Genomic DNA, 16,838 nt, shown 5'->3' on the forward strand with positions numbered 1-16,838 from the left:
CTCTTCTTTGTGTCGATGGTTTACGTATCTCACATCACTGTTCATGGAGTGAGCGAACTTCCCCTGTGTTGAGCCAAGAGTATGTTTGAATGAATAATTAACGCTGTTAATGCTACTTTTTAAGACTATTATCCACTACTGATAGCCTCCCCTAACGCCGGCTGGGTATATGTGTATGTTTGTATATCACATGGTTCGAAAAGAAAACAACCCCATATCAACACGACTTAGAGATTGATAATGTCAATCTCTGAGAAATCCGGCGGGTTAGCACCGTACACAACGCGGACCTTACTGTCCAGCGCCGTTCCCTCGTTGCTGACCCAAATGTGCTCACTGTACTCCTTTGTGCGACGAATCTCGTCATCACTGACCCCGATATCGTCTCGGGGGATCCACACAGCGGGTGCTCGTGCTCGCAGAGCGTAATGCTTGAACGCGTTCTTAACGAGTGCATCACGCTCAGTGGGCGTCAAGTCTTCGATTTCGTCGTGGAACCCGCCGTACAGCGCCTCTCCAAGCGCCCGCTGGGCTTCGAGGTCCTTGAGTCGCTGCTGGCGGCGGTACTCGGCTGCCGTGTGGACGGGAGCTGCTCCCAAGTTCCAGGTCTTACTGCGGAGGTTCTTGCCTTCCCGCTTAGCCCAGTGGCCGACGTCTTTGACCCGACGCATCGTCGATGGCTTCCGGTTCGGCGCACCCGCGTTGTTCATCTTCTGCAGTTCAATACCACGAGGTCCTGTTCTGGCTCGGTCGCCATTTGACATCGGCGTCTTCTCGTCTCCCATGCCATCGTCGTCGTCGTCGTTGGTGAGTCCCAAACGTCGGTTTTGAGCTCGCTGGAATGCCTCGTCCCTGATTACCGCCTCGTCCTCGACAGTGATAGGCAGGTATCGGAATAGGGGACCGAAGGACGTGTTCAGCGAAACTTGGTAGATCACCGTCAGGACAAGCGTTACCAGCATGATGGCGCCCTGCGGCGTTGCAGTACTGTTTCCCTTATCGTCCTGGACGATGAAGAACAAGCCTGCCAAGCACGCCTCCATAACATACAGGCCTGTAAATGTCTGATTGATCGCGCGGGGATACAGGACACCACCTGTATCGGTCTCGAAGCGCGTGACGTACAACATGCTGTAACGCTGCGCGAACCATAGCAGACCGAATGTCAAGACTGCAAACAGGGAAATCAAGGGCGCGATTACACTGTACACCAAGGCGATGCAGGCGAAGTTGGTGTAAACCGGGAAGAATTGACCCCATGCAATCGACGAGAGGGTCGTATTTCTTTTCCATTTATCGCGAGCCGTAGTATCGAGGATTCGAGCCAGGAGATACCAAGTGAGCAGGCCACCGATCTGGAGCAGTGTTCCGGAGCTGACAGAGAGTGCCTGAAGCAACATGTAAGAGAAGAAGTAGTTGGATGCCCTGGGCAGATTCCTGGCGAGGATGTTCAGAATGTTGGTAACATTTGACAGCTGCTCAATGTTGCTCCACAGCTCGTCGACTGATGCAACGAAGAACGAAGCGATCGACACGACAAGGAAGACTTGGATGAAGAGGAAAATGAAATAGAAGCGCTGGACGAACTCGGCCTTTTGTGACCCGGTCTTGACGCCGCGGAAGAGGGCAAGCTGTTCGAGAATCAGGGGGACAATCAAAAGGAGAAGAGCGAGCAGAATAGCGGGCAAGACACCAGTGATGGCTCCAGCAATCTTCTCGACGGGTTCCTTCTTGATCCATTTCAGCCAGGGAAACTGTTCCACAAGACCATCAATGTTGGCAATGGAAGCCGTAAAGGCAATGGGGATGGCCCAGAAAAAGGCCATGGCAGCAATGACGATGGTGACGATACCAGACCGGATGGATTCGTGCCACCACTTCAAAGCCATGTTGTCCCAGATGACGTCCTTGGGCGAAACTTCGTTGATTCGGGGTGACATGTGTTTCGGGACGTGGTGCATGAGACTTTGGCAAGCCATGTGCGCCGAGACCTGGTGATTGAATTGGATGAAGGCGGAGTTCATCAAAGGATAGCGCTCAGGGTGAGCTTGATCGTCGTCGATCTCGACGTTCAAACGCGCCAGCTCAGACCGGCACCAATAGATAGTATCAACCTTGGGGCCGAAAGTAAGCCAGGCGAGCCAGTCAGGGAAGCCCCATCGTGGTAGTCGGTGCATCGGCCGGTCCTTCTCCTTGACCCACTTGCGCCACTCGGCATCATCGTCCAAGATGTTCTTGTACTCGCCACCGATGGCGTTGGATTCGGGGTAGTCGACGGGTGCCTGCTCGGCTCCGCCCATGAAGGGAATGTAGGCCTTGATTTTCTGCCACATGGTTTTTTTGTCTTTTGACTGACCAAAAGGGAACTCGCCTTCGTTGAATCCCTGAGGTACGGGCGATGCGTAGCCGCCAGCAGGGGCTTTCCAAAATTGCCAGAACTTGCGTTGTTCTTTGTCATACATGTGGTCCAGGTTGCTGACTTTGCGCACCGTGTTACCGTTGCCAAACGGTTCGTAACTTCGCTTATAGTTTTGGTCGGTGTCCTGGGAGATATTGGAAACATTTCGGGAATGCGTCTTGTACGTTTGTATATTCGTAGATGGCTCGGCTTGCTCTGTGATGCTTCTTGCACTCTTGGGTGTTTCAGGTCGTTCACCATCGGCCAGAATTTGGACTCTGCGAGGACGTTCGCTTGGCTGCAGCACCGCGAAGCCATTGGTCGTCTCAACAGTCTCCTCCACATCATCGCTGAATTCCTTGATGTTTTGCTGGGCTTTGCCGATGCTGCCGAGGAATCCTTTGCTGACTTTACTAATGCCACCCCCAAGAAGCCCAAGGCCGAAACCCCTGGACTGAGGTTGGTTGCCGTCGTCCGATGAGTCCGAAGACGAGGTACTTGACCGTCTCGATTTCGGGTCCTTGTTCTCATCGATTATCGCGCTGATGTCGTGGGGAACATCCTCGTGCTCGCCAGAGCTGAAACCTTGACCAGCCTCGGCCCTCTTCTTGGCTTCGGCATCCTCTCGCTGCCGCCTGAGGGCTTCTTCCTGCCTAGTTGGCCCCTTGGCGTTTGCCTGTTTTCTGGCCGCCTTGTCTTCCTTCTTTTTCACCTTGAGTTGCTTCTTCTTTGCAGCTTTCACGAGCTCCGTCTCAGCGGCCTCCAATCTCAAGTGGATACTTTCGCGCAGCTGGATCTTCTCAAGCAGTGTGGTCAAGTCGCGGTTGAGCCAGATATTCCGAATTTGGCCAGGGAACACGTCGAACAGACCCATCAAAGCCTCCTCTGACAACCATTTGGAAGGGATGCTGTTGACAAGGATGGTCGTGGCTGAGGCTCGGAGGCGGTGCTCGGCACTCGTCAAGTAATCCTGTCGGACTTTGATGTAAACGCGAAGCTCAAAAAAGAAGACTGTGCAGACCCATATGATGACGAGCAGCGCCAAAACCAGATGTGCCCAATACCGGCTGGTATGGGTGTTGCTAACATTGCCCCAGGCTAAGGTATCTAGGCCCGTAGGGAGATCCTTGGCTTCGCTGTTGGCCGATGCGCCGGCTCTGATTCTGAGACGGACTCGAGCGGAGCTCGTTCCGTTGATGGTCTCGTTCTTCGCGTCAGTGATCAAATCATGACCCACACCGTCGCTGTAGTTGAGAGGGGTCAGGATAGGGATGACAATAACGGCAATGGGTATGAAGATTGTAAGCAGGGTTTTGAGGTAGCGGAGAAAGAAGTAGGCGTCCAAGCCGCACTTCTTGATGATCTCGCGTTCGTTGTAGTGGATTAATGTGCTGAGGAGGCTCCATGGCGTGTTTGGAGGACTGTCTGTTCTTTCGCGTTCTGGAACAAGATATGTCTTTGGTTTACTGCCGCGTTTCTGTCAGCCATAGGCCACGGAGATATCCAGAAGAGGCCCACTCACAAGATGCGCGCAATCTTGTTCCGCAGAAGCAAGAAGGCAATAAGCTGAAGGGCAAAAACCGTGATACCAGTTGCCAGAGCAGTGAGGAACGCAACCAGAGTTATCCCTTGCTTTAACTCCACGTTGACACCAGGCAGTGCGACCGAAGTAGTGGGCGGGGGCGATGCGGATGTCGTTGATGACACAGAAGAGGATATGGTTCCGTTCGGGCTTATGGTGGCAGAGACTGTGGCAGACAGGGCTGTTGACAGAGACGAGGCCAACGATGAGGCAAGCGTGCCCGTCAGTGACGCCGAACTTGACGGCGTTGTGGTGGAAGTTGCCGACATCTTGCACTATTTGTGCCGACTGTCGTCGATAGCGAAGTGGTCGAAGAAGAGCGTTCTTCTCTGCCGGGGAGAAATGAGGGAACTGAGGGAGAGAGGGATTTCGTTCACGAGACCAGCAGAATAGGCATCATAGTTTTTTGTCAAAGGGCGGTTTTGACTCGTGTCGCTTTCAAGGAAAAGGGGGACAGCGTATGGTTGTTATCTATCGCTGTCGGTGGTGAGCAGGCACCGCGGTGGCGGACAGCTTCGAGGGTCAGCGGGCAGACAAGCAGTTAATAAAGAGTCGACGAGGTAAAAGAAGAAAGGTGCCGAGCAATGGCAGTCAAAGGGTTTTGACCAGAGCTGATATGGTTGATTGATTGGCTGGACAGGGTGCAGAATGCAACCTTACAGGGTGCCAAGCAGGGGTGGTTGCACCTGCTATTGCTGCTTCAGCTCCTGCGGGCCCGCAAAGACAATCCGACCCTGTCTCTTTCTGCCTTTAGCGGCACTTCGCATCAGAGATCCTGGACCTGTGACATCAGCGGCTTCATTGGCTGCTCGCTCCAAACGAAACGGGCCCCTGTCACTTCTGCGGGACAAAGTGGGATCCCGCCGCGGTTCGCCATGACTCTGTGCCACCACTATTAGCATTTCGAGCAGCTTTGCTGGTGGCCTGCGGCCCAATCATCCGTCACGCTGTCAACGCACTCCCCGATTACCTTTTGGGCTGTGCGCGAATATGTAGAGTACACTCACCAGGCAATCACTCAGCGACAGCATCCATCTGTGAGCGGGGAACTATGTTACTGTCTACAGGCCTGTGCTACCTAGGTGCTAGGTACTACTCAGTAAGCCTCTAGGTATCCGTACACTCAGTACACAACCCCATTCGCTGTCTCGCCTATTGACGCGCCACGCTGACGCACGTCGTAAATAGATCAGCGCGCGCTTCGTCCCAACAACGACGACCACATCTTAGCCAACCGCCTTGTTTCCTTGATCCAAGACCTTTTCTACCCCTGAACACAGCTGCAGTTGCTCATTCGTTTGTCTCTCTGGGGAACCGGGGGAACAGCAGCACCTTTCATCCTTCTCTGCTCCACAGCACAGCACAGCACAGCACAACGAATATTGTTTTGTTTGTTTGCAACTACGCGTAGTGTACGACACAAAGACGCGGAAACCAAATCTCATTTGTTGCGGCTGGTTTTCACCCGCGATGCCTCAACCGGGAGCTCCCTGCGCGGACAAGGTGAATCCGCCACGAGCCCCTCTCCACACTCGAACATGCTCCCTCACCTGAACATGCTCCCTCACCGGTCAAACCAATACCGGTAGCGGTTCCACGGCCACAGGGGTGGTACGTGGTTGCGTGGCTGTGTAAAAGTGCCACCCGTTGGAAGGCAAACGCCCTACGTCGCGGACTCGCCGAGGAAACTGGCAACATGTGTCGCCTTGGTTTCTAAGTCTTGTTGCAAGCCGACCTCTTTGAACTCGATGCGGTTCGGAAGACGAAGCTTTCACCGAGGTGCCGCCCCGTGTATGCCATTTCCAACGATGGAAATCGACAGCTACTACGCCACAAGCCACTGAAGAGGTTAGTTTGCGTCACCAAGCATGCCAAGGCAACTACCCCACAAGGGCTGGCGGAAACCACCAGTGAGAACGAGGGCGCGTGGGGGCCGTCTTAAGAGGAAGACCATTCCTTGGCACAACCACGACAGTCCTGAGCAGCACCTGAGCACACACAAATACTGGCCATTACATAAGATGGAAACCTTGATATCGATTCAAAGTATCGACAGTACTGCCGCATGCCATGTCCCGGCCGTTTTTTCGACCGGCTAGTGAAGATCGGGTTCCACTGAACGGCTTAAGCAACTGAAGCAAATCATATCAGTCTCGGCACCGGGGTATTACCGAGCCGCTCTCTCGCAACGCAACGACGGGACTTCGACCCTCTCTCCGCATTCTCTTCGAACGCGGGGATGTTCCCTGATAAACCTGGACAGCCTCTTCGCTCCAAGCCACACTATCCATCCACCGTGACAACCGCAGCTGTCAATATGCAGCTAGCAAGCCACATTTACCCAAGCGCAGCACCCTCGACACACATCTATCACTGTATTGCCGACATTCACACCCGACGCCTACCTGCCTGATAAGCCGAGTCTTTCCAACGATGACTGAATCTTGAAGCAACTTTGACTGCCCAATTTCGAGATGGGCAGTATTCAAGTTAATGTTCGCACTGACCCCGCAGCGCCTGAATGATAGCTCATCAAACGTTTCTCACTTCCCGTATTGCGATCCCGGCACCCTTACCAACCTATCAACGGGCCAGGGGGGGGGGGGGGGGGGGTTAGGAGACATCGAACCGTCCGCGTTCCCCTCATTGTTCGTGCCTCCTTCCCCACTTCTCAAGCCGATGATGAACCCCGAGCTCCCCCTCTGACCCCCCCGCCTCCTCCCCACGTGAGTCTCGACGCGCCAACTTCATAAAGAAGTGATGGAACGGAAATTCCGCAAGATCTGGTCGAGTTGATCTCGTCGGTTTGCTACGCTTCAGAGAAACACTACGGCATTTGTTTCAGAACCATGTCAAACCCAAAAGACTTGAAGATTGCCATCATTGGCGCCGGTACCACACGCCCATCTCTCTGTACTTTTACAGACTAACACGATCCCACGCAGGCATGGGTGGTTTGGGATGTGCGCTGGCGCTAGCCAAGAAAGGCTTCAAACACATCGACGTCTATGAGACGGCCTCCAATCTCGGTTTCGTTGGCGCGGGAATTCAGATGCCGCCAAACGTCGTCCGGGTCCTCGACCGCCTTGGCTGCTGGGCCGACATCGAGAAGACGTGTACCGACGTTAAAGGTTCAAGCATTAGACGTAAACGCTCCCCTGCTCCCTGATCCGGAGAGATGTAGAGAGCGACGGAGAAAAAGAGCCCTTGGGATTGACATTGCAGACAGAGGGGGCAACAAACATCGAACTTGCCCACGTAGACATGCCTAACATCCGCGACTTGTACGGCCACCCGCACTGCAACGATCACCGGTCCTCGCTAGCCGGCGGCATGTACAACGCCTGCAAGAAAGAGCCCGCGATCACGTTCCACTTCGCGACGGCGCTCGCATCCATCGATTCGTTCGCGCCCAAGCCCGTCTTCACGGCGCAGCCGCGCGGCGGCGATGCCTACTCCGTTGAGCCTGACATCCTCCTCGCATGCGACGGCATCAAGAGCATTGTTCGCAGCTCCCTCCTCGACTCCGTCGGTGCCGTCGGCGGCGAGGAGGAAACCGGTCAAGCTGCCTACCGCATTATGCTCACTCGCGAGCAGATGGCCGATGATCCGGAGCTTCTTGCCCTCCTCGACTCAGACAAGGTCGTCCGCTGGATAGGCGAGAAGCGCCACATCATCGCCTACCCCGTCTCCTCGCACAACATCTACAACCTCTCTACGACGCAGCCCGACTCCAACTTTGCCGCCACCACCAACGCGACCTACACCACAAAGGGCTCCAAGAAGGCCATGCTCGACGTCTTCCACGACTTCTGCCCGTTGGTTCACCGTATGCTCAACCTCGTCCCGGACGGCGAGGTCTGCGAGTGGCGCCTGCGCATGCACAAACCCCTGCCGACCTGGGTGCACATCGACGGACCCGTCGCCCTCCTCGGCGACGCCTGCCACCCGACCCTCCCGCACTTGAGCCAGGGCGCCGCCATGGCCATCGAGGACGGCTCCGTCGTCGCCGAGGTGCTCTCCCGCGCGCCCGACACTGACCCCAAGACCCTGCGGCGGTGCCTCAAGGCATACGAGCTCTCGCGCCGTGACTGGACCGCCCAGCTCGTCAACATGGCTTTTCTGTCGGGAAAGCAGCTGCACCTCGGCGAGGGCAAGGCCAAAGAGGAGCGCGACCGCATGTTCGCCGAGCACAAGTCGGCCGGCTCTGTCCCGGACAAGTGGGCCTCGCCCGACGTGCAGCGGATGATTTACACTAATGACTGCGTGGCCAACATCCGGCGAGACTTTGACGAGCTGTACAACAGCGCAGCATAGACGTAGATATTTTTGGATTTCACATGAATAGCTATCTGATTGTAGCTACCTTGCACCCTGCCGTTCTATGTTGGCTTAATGTTTGTGCTCTGCCTGGCGGAAACCATGGCGTTCGCCTAGGACGCATTGTGTGTAGCCGGCCAAGCCACCTCGGTGAAGGGCGGTCCAGGCTTGTCCCCCGTACTCAAGCTCAGCTCAGTCCACCACGGGCGTGCTCAGTTCACGTTCACACAGTAAAGAATGGTGGGATAGAGGTCAAGTTGCATCCGTGATGATATTATGCTATCCGCCACTTACTTCGGAACTCGTCTATAGGGAAGAGTGCGATCGCATTGCGGCCTTTCCTAGGCCCCTTGAGCTCTCAAAATCCACCACAAAAAAAAAAAAAGACGAATCCCGCGCAGAACAAAGCGAGAGGGGGAATTTGCATAAAGCGTAGAAGCAAATCCCCACCATCTCCACGCGGGCCCTTGCCGGGAGCCCCCCCGAGGCGCCCGTTGCTATCTTTCCCTCCTTGATCGCCCACGAGAATGAATAAGATTCCGTCACCCTTCGGACGCCGCGCAAAACTCAAACGGGGGAACCCCCCCCCCCCTTCCCGTTGACATTGCAAATGTACTGCCAGCTCAGCTCAGTTCAGCGCAGCCCCGCCCCCTGTCGGCTGCTGCTGCTGCTGCTGCTCTATCGCCCCCTTTCCCAAAGTTTGCCGGCTGGTTCTGTCGTATACATGCCGACCTTGCCGCGCAAGGCCGAGAAAAACATCTGCTTATATGCCGCGTGTCTCAGCATCGAACAAGTCCCAAGCCATATCGATCCCTTCCCTTCCTCTTGTCTCGCTCATCCCGATCAGGCTTTCTCGGTTTCTCGTAGACTCTGTCGCCCTTTCGAGGGTTCGGGTATCATTGGTAATCCGCACTCCGCCTTCGTTGTTTCTTCGACGCACGCGCTCGCTTAGAACAAGCAGTCAAGACAGCAGCAGCACGCGAGCGCACCGAGAAGACCGGCCATGATGCCGCTTCCGCCACCGCCGCGGTTGTCCTGGTAGTAGCCGCCCTGCGGCGGGTACGGGCCCTGCGGTCCGCCCGGCGGGCCGTAGTACGCCTGGGGAGGGTACTGTCCCGGAGGGTACTGGCCGGGGGGCGGGTAGGGGCCGCCCTGAGGGCCGTATCCCATCTCCGGGCCGGGAGAGTAGTAAGGGCCCGGCGGAGGAGGGCCGTAGCCTCCGGGGCCGCCGGGAGGAGGAGGCGACGCGTAGCCCTGGTATGATTGTTGGGGTTGCTGGGGGGGAGGGCCGCCGTACGCGGGGGGCTTATCGTGATCGGCCATTGTGTGATGTGCTGCTTTGGTGATATTTGCGGTTACAAGAAGGGAGAACGGGCGAGGCGCGTTCAAATGTCGAAGGTCGAAAAGAGAGAGAGTGTGTGTGCGGTGTCGAGAGAGATTACTTGTCCTCTCGGCTAACAACGTCGGTGTCGGGGGGTGATAAGATTGCCTTTCGGTTAAGCGCAATGCGACAGATGATAGTCGATCTGATGACGAACGGTCTTTCGTCGGTCGGAAGGCGTAGAGGGTATATGGAGGATGAGAGCAAAAAAGAAAGAGAAAGAGAAGAAGATATACAAAGGATAAGAGTTGCGGCAGGCGAAGGAGTCGATCGAGAAAAGCCACGCCACCCGGAAGAACGTGGTTATGTTTTGGACGAAGGGGTGAGCAACTCGGCGCCGGGAGGCAACCTGTCTGGTCTGTGCCTCTTCTTGGCTTTTGGGGGGGCGGGGCGATGGGGGACGGCGTTAAGTTTGCAGTGGTGCTCGTGACTCTAGCCTGAAATAGCTTATGCGCACCAGGTCTCTGGGTGACGCGCCACGCCTCCAACTGGTTGGTCGCGGGCATCTTAGGGGGGCTTGGGGTCTTGGGATCTTCGTCAGCCGATTTTTTTGTTGGGTATCGTTTTTTTTTCCCTTCCCCTTTCTGTAGTGTAATCACTTTGTAGGTACGACAAGCTCCGTCCTACCCGTGTTCGACCGGGAAATCGGCATTACCTTGCCCCCTTAGCGAAATGGTACAGGTTGGCTGACTGCGTATACCTAAACACTATTTACGCTGTAGCTCATTTCCAATACGAAAGGAGGGCGGAAGAAGAACCAGCAAAAGCACCACTCCGTTCACACGGGCAGTGGGATACCTCTCTACTTTCGTCTCATCATCCATGCAGACCCAACGCAGGAGTTCGGGAGGCAGAACGCAGCGCGTCGAGCAGGACTGGTCCCAAACTCTCCCTGTCTCACAATCGTCAGCCTGTCTGTCGCCTTGTCTGTTTTTCGCCCTGTAGCCCCTCCGCTCCCGGACTGCCCCTGGCAGAATCCCGACAATCCAGTGACTGAACGGCTCTCATCCCCAGCGACTGTCTGTTTACCCATCCATCTGATACCAGGGAGTCGGAGGAACGTACCGCCAGCGGAGCGGGACCATGGGTCCGCGTACCCACCACGGCCGACGCATAGCACGAAATGCGCTGACACAGCCCGGGAGAGATGACAGCAGACGGCGCCGACAGTACCGGTATCCACTGGGTATTATGGGGCTCCCTTTCGCCTGGTTATATGTACTGACGACGGCGGAGGTGCACTTGTAGCGTCAGTATCACTGCGGCGGCGGCGGCAGCAGCAGCAGCGAGGGAGTCGGGGCCCTGGGTCGGATGTTCGATCCGGACCCGGTCCGGTGTCCGGCTCCTGTTTCTGGCTTGCCACTTACCCTGACGCCGGGGCGCGTCAAACTTCCTTCTTTGGTTCATCTTGTTCGTCTTCAATCCCAGCTACGGACCCTTTTAGGTATGCCAATCCTTGCAGAAGTTAACCTTTCCCCCCTCCGCGACCCTCCAACATCTGAAGCGTCAACCCTTCGATAAAAGGGCCGGTCGTTGTCGCACCAAGCTGGCCAGGAGCTCGTGGCTATTTGGAGAAAGTAGGCTTCTGGCCTGCATATCTTGGGGTTAGTATACTCGGCAACCCCCTTACCACCACCAAGAGGGGGAGAAACAAAAACTCAATGACTATTCAAGGTGAGAGAAGTGCTACCTTTCTCCAAGCTCCCATTGTCCCGGGCGAGGGAGACAATGAAGAGGAGGGCCCAGCCCATCCAGCCCATTTGGCCAGGCGCATCATCAAGCCATCTGGATCCAATGCCCCGGCATTTAAGTTGACGCGCACCCTTGGGTGTATAAAAGAAGGGGGGAGCAGCCCTCCCCGGCACGGCTATCCAAGACCGTTCGTCTACAGCAGAGACGTGCAGTTTTCGAGCCTCGGTCCGTTGTCAAGGACAATGACAGTTGCAAGGCGACGGGGGCACAAGCAAGATACCGAAATCATCAATCCCGAATGGCCAAGCAACCAGCGAAATAACCGAAATCCCAAAGCCTGCAAATTCAATCGATGTGGTGTGATGGGTTCATCCCCATCTCAGTCCCCGCGGGGCTCTGCCCTCCTCCCTCCTTGCCCTTTACCCGAAACTTTTCGTCTCAGTGCCATCGGGGAGTGTTCCAACCAAACAAGGCCCAGGGCCTCGGCTATCCAGAGCCCGTGGTATAGGCTTCGAGCTCAGAACAAACCGCCAAAGGAAGGGGTGCGCGGGCACTCCATTGAAGCTCCTATGACTGCGTACGGTCAATATTGTGTACCTGTGCATGCTATGGGAAGCCGACCTGGTATGTGTCATGTTTGGGTAATGTGCCGAACGTAAAAAACCTGTTTGCCCCCCCCCCCCCCCCTCCTGCCAAACAAGGGTATATGTGGTTAGCAAATTCTTGCCCTTTTCAATACCACTGAATCACGTATGTTGGCTGAAACGTTCATTGCAAGTAAACCTAGATAGTGGCAGCAAACGCGCAGACTACATGTGTTGACAACCACTAAACAAACCGATGGTGATGCAATTATCAATAGTATCTATCTGTCTGTCCATCTCTTCAGAGTGTGTGGAACCCGTCATCAGGATAAAACCATTTTTCAAACTCCAAAAATATTCCGAAACCGAGAATCGAACTCGGGGCTATGCCTAACCTCTCATCGAATGAGAGGGCATCATGTTGGCCACTACACCATATCGGAGTTCCATTACTCCAGCTTATACATTCGAAAAATAAGTATTCCAACTGTTCCAAACTACCCCACCAACTATCTTTCGTCTTTCCCAAGGAACTTCGACTACGAGTTGCCTCTACTATCTTCCTGTTAGGGCCCAATGACACTTCACACAATATACATGACCCCCATCTCACCCTCGTGTACTGCCCACTTTTTTTTTTCTTTCCCTTTTTACCGTAATCGGAGCAAAAGTCCTCCGATACTCCATTGCGGAATACCGGGGATGTTACCCTTCCCTTGCACTGGCAGGGAAATCCCGAGCCATTCGTGCATTCGGATCACAATGCTTCGCCTGTTTGACCGGCCAAAAGCAGCAAAAGAGAACTTAGAGTTTGACAAGGGGAAATTGTCGTGCATAAGTTGTGAATGTATCGCACAGTGATCTGTGTCAACGAGTGTTCCCCGAACCGAGAGACGGCCATCCCCGTCTCCGCAGGTTCTCGTTAACCTCATCCACATATTCAAAGAAGTGGCCTTCCATCGAGTCCCACAGAGATGCCGGCGGCACTGTAAATGTGTCGGGTTAGTTTCTGTATGCCTCTGCCTCACATCGGGACAAAAGATGAGGGGCGTCTGTACCTTCTAGCACGCCGCTCCTCTCCAGAGCGTATTGTGTTACTGCACAATGTGCGCTGATATGGAACATAAATCCTGCATCTCGTATCAGCCTTGGCGCTTCGTTTCTTGAGTGGCTACGTCCATACCAAGGTACCCTTCTCCTACGCGTTGTGCCTTGAGCTCGCTGGTCGTTGCTTGAACAAACGCTTCGTGCGTTTCTACATATTGTCAGTGTCGGTAGTCATGTATCAGGCCCATGGAGAGTTACCTCCATGAGGCGTGTAGCTTGATTGGAAGCTCAAGCCACCGGCCTGCAAGTTACGACTCGTGCCCTTGTAGTCACCGTACACTATCCCCACAACCTCTGTTGCCATGTTCCGATGATAGTACTACTGCAAGTTAGCTGGGGAGGGTCACATCTCCGGGAGAGCACGTACAGGGGGACGAAAGGTGTTCGTCGCCGATGACCACTTGGGTGTGAAGAACATGACATCTGTTGCAGGAACCCCAGGCGTTTTGGACTTCGCCGTCAGAACAGTATATAAACTTGGATCGGCTTGGTCTTTATCGACAAAGGCCGCGTTGACAAACTTCTCGACCGCGTACTTGAATGGTACATAGCTGTTCCCAAGTTGGCATCGTGGCCGGTGAACGGGGTAAACGTGGATAGTGTGTACTTACTTGCCATCCCAGGCAACAACATCGAAGGGCGTATGGTTTTGCTTGCATGACCATAGTTTTCCAGCCAGCTTATAGATGACTGTGAATAGTAGTTAGCTTGGATTACTGACCGACAGCTCCGGTAGCCTCACTTTCCCACTCAGACTTGTCCATGTCGAAGGAGGCAACGGGAAACTCGAAGTCGCGTGGCAGAGCCATTCCGTTGCTTCCGAGCGGTCCCAGTTCCGGTAGCTCGTACCGGCTTCCAAAAACCTCTTGTATATCTAAGCCCGTCAGTTGTTTGTCCTGTGAACGGCGAGGAACCGTCAAGCGACTCACAGCCCCGGACCGGCCCATCCGGTAGGTTAACCTTAAAGCGGATGCCAGCCTGGACAACGGCCAACTCTCCAGGTCGTACCATCATCCTAGCATCACTATCAGCAAAAGGGTCTTCCAAAAGAGGTCATTGACACCGTACCTTCCAAATTCTGTTTGAATATCCAGTCTACCAGCTTGGGGGACAAAGAGCATGTCTCCATCATTGCTGCAAAAAGCACGGTTCTTCATCGATGCGTTGGCGGCGTAAATATGCACGGCCAATCCCTCCTTGGCCGTCGGGTCTCCGTACCCGACTATCGTCTTGAGCCCTTGAACAAAATCCACGGCTGGGCCAGCGGCCTTTGGGACCGGAAATGCTGTCCAACAGAGCCCACCAGGGACGAAGTCGACATTCTCGTTCCCGGAAGAAAACCGGGACTCGATCTTGAGGACCAGAAGAGTCAGGGAGTGGGTCCAATCACGACCGAGTTGACTCGTTAGTCACTTACATCTGCGTTTCGTGGCATCTTCTTGAGGTCTCCGTGGGCCACAGAAGGGAATATGCGGTAGAACCATGCATGATGAATGCCCGCTCGCGGCGAAACAAAGGTGGTGCCGTTCAACTGCTCGGCGTACAGATTGTACTTGACTCTCTGCGGGACATTGCAAGACTGAGGGAGAGTTCCCGGGCTGCTTCCTTTAGCTCGAACGCACTCGAAATGAGAAACTAATGACGGAGTTCACTGACATGGCCTCGGAGGAGAACCGATTCCCAAAGCCGACTTGGTAAACGTACGGGTCCGTCGGAGTGGACCTTGTGGTAAAGGCATATTGTGCAGATGCACCAAGGTTTGGCAGCCTCTTGGAGCTGGGGGCGAAGGACCCCATGGTTGAAGTGCGTGAAGGGTGTGAGAAGGAAGAACGGCTAGGTGTTGTTGAGGTCTGAACCGAGTGGTTGAAGATGGACAAAAAGTGGTAGCTATGTGGTTAAAGACAGAAGAACGCAGGCGTGATAAATGGTAATATTCTAGTTGAGCTGCGGCAAATGTGGCGTCCAGCCAATCTTCTTTCCCGACGGAAGAGACAGCCTTGGGCCGATTGTAGGCATCCAATGACACTAAAAGGATCAATCGGCCAGGTTCCGCAGATATTGATCCCCATGGTATTACCTACAGGTAGGTAGGTAGGTAGGTAGACATCGGTACAGCCAAGGTACGTATTCCCAACGATCGAGCGAGGGAACGTCCCGCTCCATTGTCTGCCGCCGGCAGACAGGACTGGGTTCAAGGGCATCTGGTGTCAACCCCCCTCTCAACCATTGACCGATTTGCTGCAACTCAAATTGAACACACACACACACACCCACCCCTCCTTGCATTGGCCGGATCATAAGATGTCAGCAGAAGGTCGAAACACTAGTGTAATGCCCTCCATACAAGGGTCGACATAAGCTTTGGTCAGCGGTGGCCTTTTGCGGCACACAACAGGTCCAGCAGGAGTTATACCTAGTTATCAGACCAAGGCAGCCGCGATCTGCCGCATAGACGTCCTGTTGATGACCGCAATTTGGTCCGGGCTGATTGATAATTTTCATCCGGGTTCATGTCGGATAAAAAAGACAAACTGGGGGTCCTCCGTGCCACGACCCCATCCATGTATTGGCCTCGAACACCGTTCTGCCTCAAAAGATGTGAGATGTCCCGTAAATACGGAAGAAAAAGCCCAGCAGTGGCAATGTCCGGCCTCGCTCGCTCGATTTCTGTTCGCTTCCCCTGTTCCTTCTGCCCAATGGAGGCTGAAATGGGGTAGTGCTACGCAAAAAAACCTCAGGCTGAGGTACAGATACAAGGCGGTCTCTCTGTACCGAGAATGCAAAAGAAGCTGCCGGGTGACAGGCGCCACATCGCTGACCAGCAATCGCTAGCCCCAGTCGATGCTAAGATTGGGGCCCGGCAGTGTGTGATCGCTGGGTTCGTTGTGTGTGTCAGCAGCCAAGCCAGGTACCTATATCGAGGACTCAGGACATACATGTAGCTAGTATCGGCGCCTGAGACATGACGTGGGACTTTCAGCTCTGTCGGACAGACTATCGCCCAGGCCACACCTCTATCCACTTGTCGTCGGATAAAGATGAGAAAGATGTCTCCGAGGTGCTGAGGCACGCGGGTTCAGAAAAAAAAATAAAGGAAAAAAATCACCGCCGGTTTCTCCAAGGCACCTTACCCAAGCTTGCAGTATTGACCGGCGGTGTATTTTGGAACCTGCGTGTAAGGCTGGCTACTCTTAGGATACGTCATCTCTTTCTGAATCGTACAATGCCGGCGAACACTTTACGGCAACACGATGCCGAAGGCCCTTAGATACTATTGCGTCAAGGCAAGAAAACTAGGTAGATATTGGCAAGGACCCTACCGATCACCTTTACCAGATGCCGCTGTCAAGTCGGGCTGGGCCTTAGCTTGTCCAACGCTGGAAGGCCCCCTGCTTGCCCCTCTTATTATACCTCATAGCGGCCATCGTCGTTCCTTGGAATCTTGTCGTGTGATACCAAATCGTGATTGTTGCGGGCTCGATAGCCTGTCGCAAGCAACTAACCGCCCCGAGAGTGCCGGGTTTCTCACGTGCTGCCCGTCACGGAGATGTGAAGGATGCCAAACACTTGGAAGCTAACGCCGACGCAGTGATGCTTACATCATTGGGACATGATGGCGTGGTTCCCCGAGTAAGTCAGGGTGCAGGGGCTGCTTCCAACTGAATAATAACTGTGGTTCTTCAGCTGTCTGTACCTAGTGTAGTTTGTCCAAGGACGAGAGCCGGTCTCCGCGTCGGATGGGCAAGGATTCCCCAAAGTCTCATCGACAATGGT

At 54.6% G+C, this 16,838-nt stretch overlaps 5 protein-coding genes and 1 non-coding gene across 6 annotated transcripts; 2 read left to right on the top strand and 4 right to left on the bottom strand.

The window, feature by feature from the left end:
• Nucleotides 1–37: 37 nt before the first annotated feature.
• On the bottom strand, nt 38–4,541 carry LY79DRAFT_625064 (uncharacterized protein). Its single transcript, XM_060562090.1, has 2 exons — nt 3,921–4,541; nt 38–3,864 (listed from the first exon to the last, which is right to left on the bottom strand). Exons 1-2 carry the CDS (start codon nt 4,247–4,249, stop codon nt 228–230), a joined length of 3,966 nt encoding a protein of 1,321 aa, XP_060418124.1. The 5' UTR covers nt 4,250–4,541; the 3' UTR covers nt 38–227.
• A 2,034-nt stretch (nt 4,542–6,575) lies between these two features.
• LY79DRAFT_541313 (uncharacterized protein) lies at nt 6,576–8,540 on the top strand. The gene is made up of 2 exons (XM_060556928.1): nt 6,576–7,126; nt 7,210–8,540. The coding sequence occupies exons 1-2, from the start codon at nt 6,928–6,930 to the stop codon at nt 8,295–8,297; spliced, it is 1,287 nt and encodes a 428-aa protein (XP_060418125.1). The 5' UTR covers nt 6,576–6,927; the 3' UTR covers nt 8,298–8,540.
• A 452-nt stretch (nt 8,541–8,992) lies between these two features.
• Nucleotides 8,993–10,220, bottom strand: LY79DRAFT_381367 (uncharacterized protein). The gene has a single exon (XM_060552866.1). The coding sequence runs from the start codon at nt 10,185–10,187 to the stop codon at nt 9,249–9,251; it is 939 nt and encodes a 312-aa protein (XP_060418126.1). The 5' UTR covers nt 10,188–10,220; the 3' UTR covers nt 8,993–9,248.
• A 995-nt stretch (nt 10,221–11,215) lies between these two features.
• Nucleotides 11,216–12,399, top strand: LY79DRAFT_381659 (uncharacterized protein). The gene has a single exon (XM_060552867.1). The coding sequence runs from the start codon at nt 11,343–11,345 to the stop codon at nt 12,030–12,032; it is 690 nt and encodes a 229-aa protein (XP_060418127.1). The 5' UTR covers nt 11,216–11,342; the 3' UTR covers nt 12,033–12,399.
• Nucleotides 12,315–12,400, bottom strand: LY79DRAFT_t49. The gene has a single exon. It is a non-coding gene; the product is annotated as a tRNA-Glu (tRNA).
• Nucleotides 12,401–12,794: 394 nt separating this feature from the next.
• Nucleotides 12,795–15,193, bottom strand: LY79DRAFT_381846 (homogentisate 1,2-dioxygenase). Its single transcript, XM_060552868.1, has 11 exons — nt 14,721–15,193; nt 14,482–14,662; nt 14,133–14,416; nt 13,994–14,079; nt 13,807–13,938; nt 13,676–13,754; nt 13,432–13,615; nt 13,263–13,383; nt 13,141–13,212; nt 13,016–13,087; nt 12,795–12,943 (listed from the first exon to the last, which is right to left on the bottom strand). The coding sequence occupies exons 1-11, from the start codon at nt 14,858–14,860 to the stop codon at nt 12,825–12,827; spliced, it is 1,470 nt and encodes a 489-aa protein (XP_060418128.1). The 5' UTR covers nt 14,861–15,193; the 3' UTR covers nt 12,795–12,824.
• Between the last annotated feature and the right edge of the window lie 1,645 nt (nt 15,194–16,838).

Source organism: Colletotrichum navitas, assembly GCF_030913465.1.
Source record: "Colletotrichum navitas strain CBS 125086 chromosome Unknown LY79scaffold_8, whole genome shotgun sequence".
NCBI lineage: Eukaryota > Fungi > Ascomycota > Sordariomycetes > Glomerellales > Glomerellaceae > Colletotrichum > Colletotrichum navitas.

What these genes read in the sequence shown, in the direction of transcription:
- LY79DRAFT_625064 (XM_060562090.1), bottom strand. Translation starts at nt 4,249, where the DNA reads ATGTCGGCAACTTCCACCACAACGCCGTCAAGTTCGGCGTCACTGACG. An exon ending in AACAAGATTGCGCGCATCTT is followed by an intron (nt 3,865 to 3,920) that starts GTGAGTGGGCCT and finishes GAAACGCGGCAG; the next exon opens with TAAACCAAAGACATATCTTG.
- LY79DRAFT_541313 (XM_060556928.1), top strand. Translation starts at nt 6,928, where the DNA reads ATGGGTGGTTTGGGATGTGCGCTGGCGCTAGCCAAGAAAGGCTTCAAA. An exon ending in TAAAGGTTCAAGCATTAGAC is followed by an intron (nt 7,127 to 7,209) that starts GTAAACGCTCCC and finishes CATTGCAGACAG; the next exon opens with AGGGGGCAACAAACATCGAA.
- LY79DRAFT_381367 (XM_060552866.1), bottom strand. Translation starts at nt 10,187, where the DNA reads ATGCCCGCGACCAACCAGTTGGAGGCGTGGCGCGTCACCCAGAGACCT.
- LY79DRAFT_381659 (XM_060552867.1), top strand. Translation starts at nt 11,343, where the DNA reads ATGACTATTCAAGGTGAGAGAAGTGCTACCTTTCTCCAAGCTCCCATT.
- LY79DRAFT_381846 (XM_060552868.1), bottom strand. Translation starts at nt 14,860, where the DNA reads ATGGGGTCCTTCGCCCCCAGCTCCAAGAGGCTGCCAAACCTTGGTGCA. An exon ending in AGATGCCACGAAACGCAGAT is followed by an intron (nt 14,417 to 14,481) that starts GTAAGTGACTAA and finishes CTGGTCCTCAAG; the next exon opens with ATCGAGTCCCGGTTTTCTTC. An exon ending in GTTGTTGCCTGGGATGGCAA is followed by an intron (nt 13,616 to 13,675) that starts GTAAGTACACAC and finishes ACTTGGGAACAG; the next exon opens with CTATGTACCATTCAAGTACG.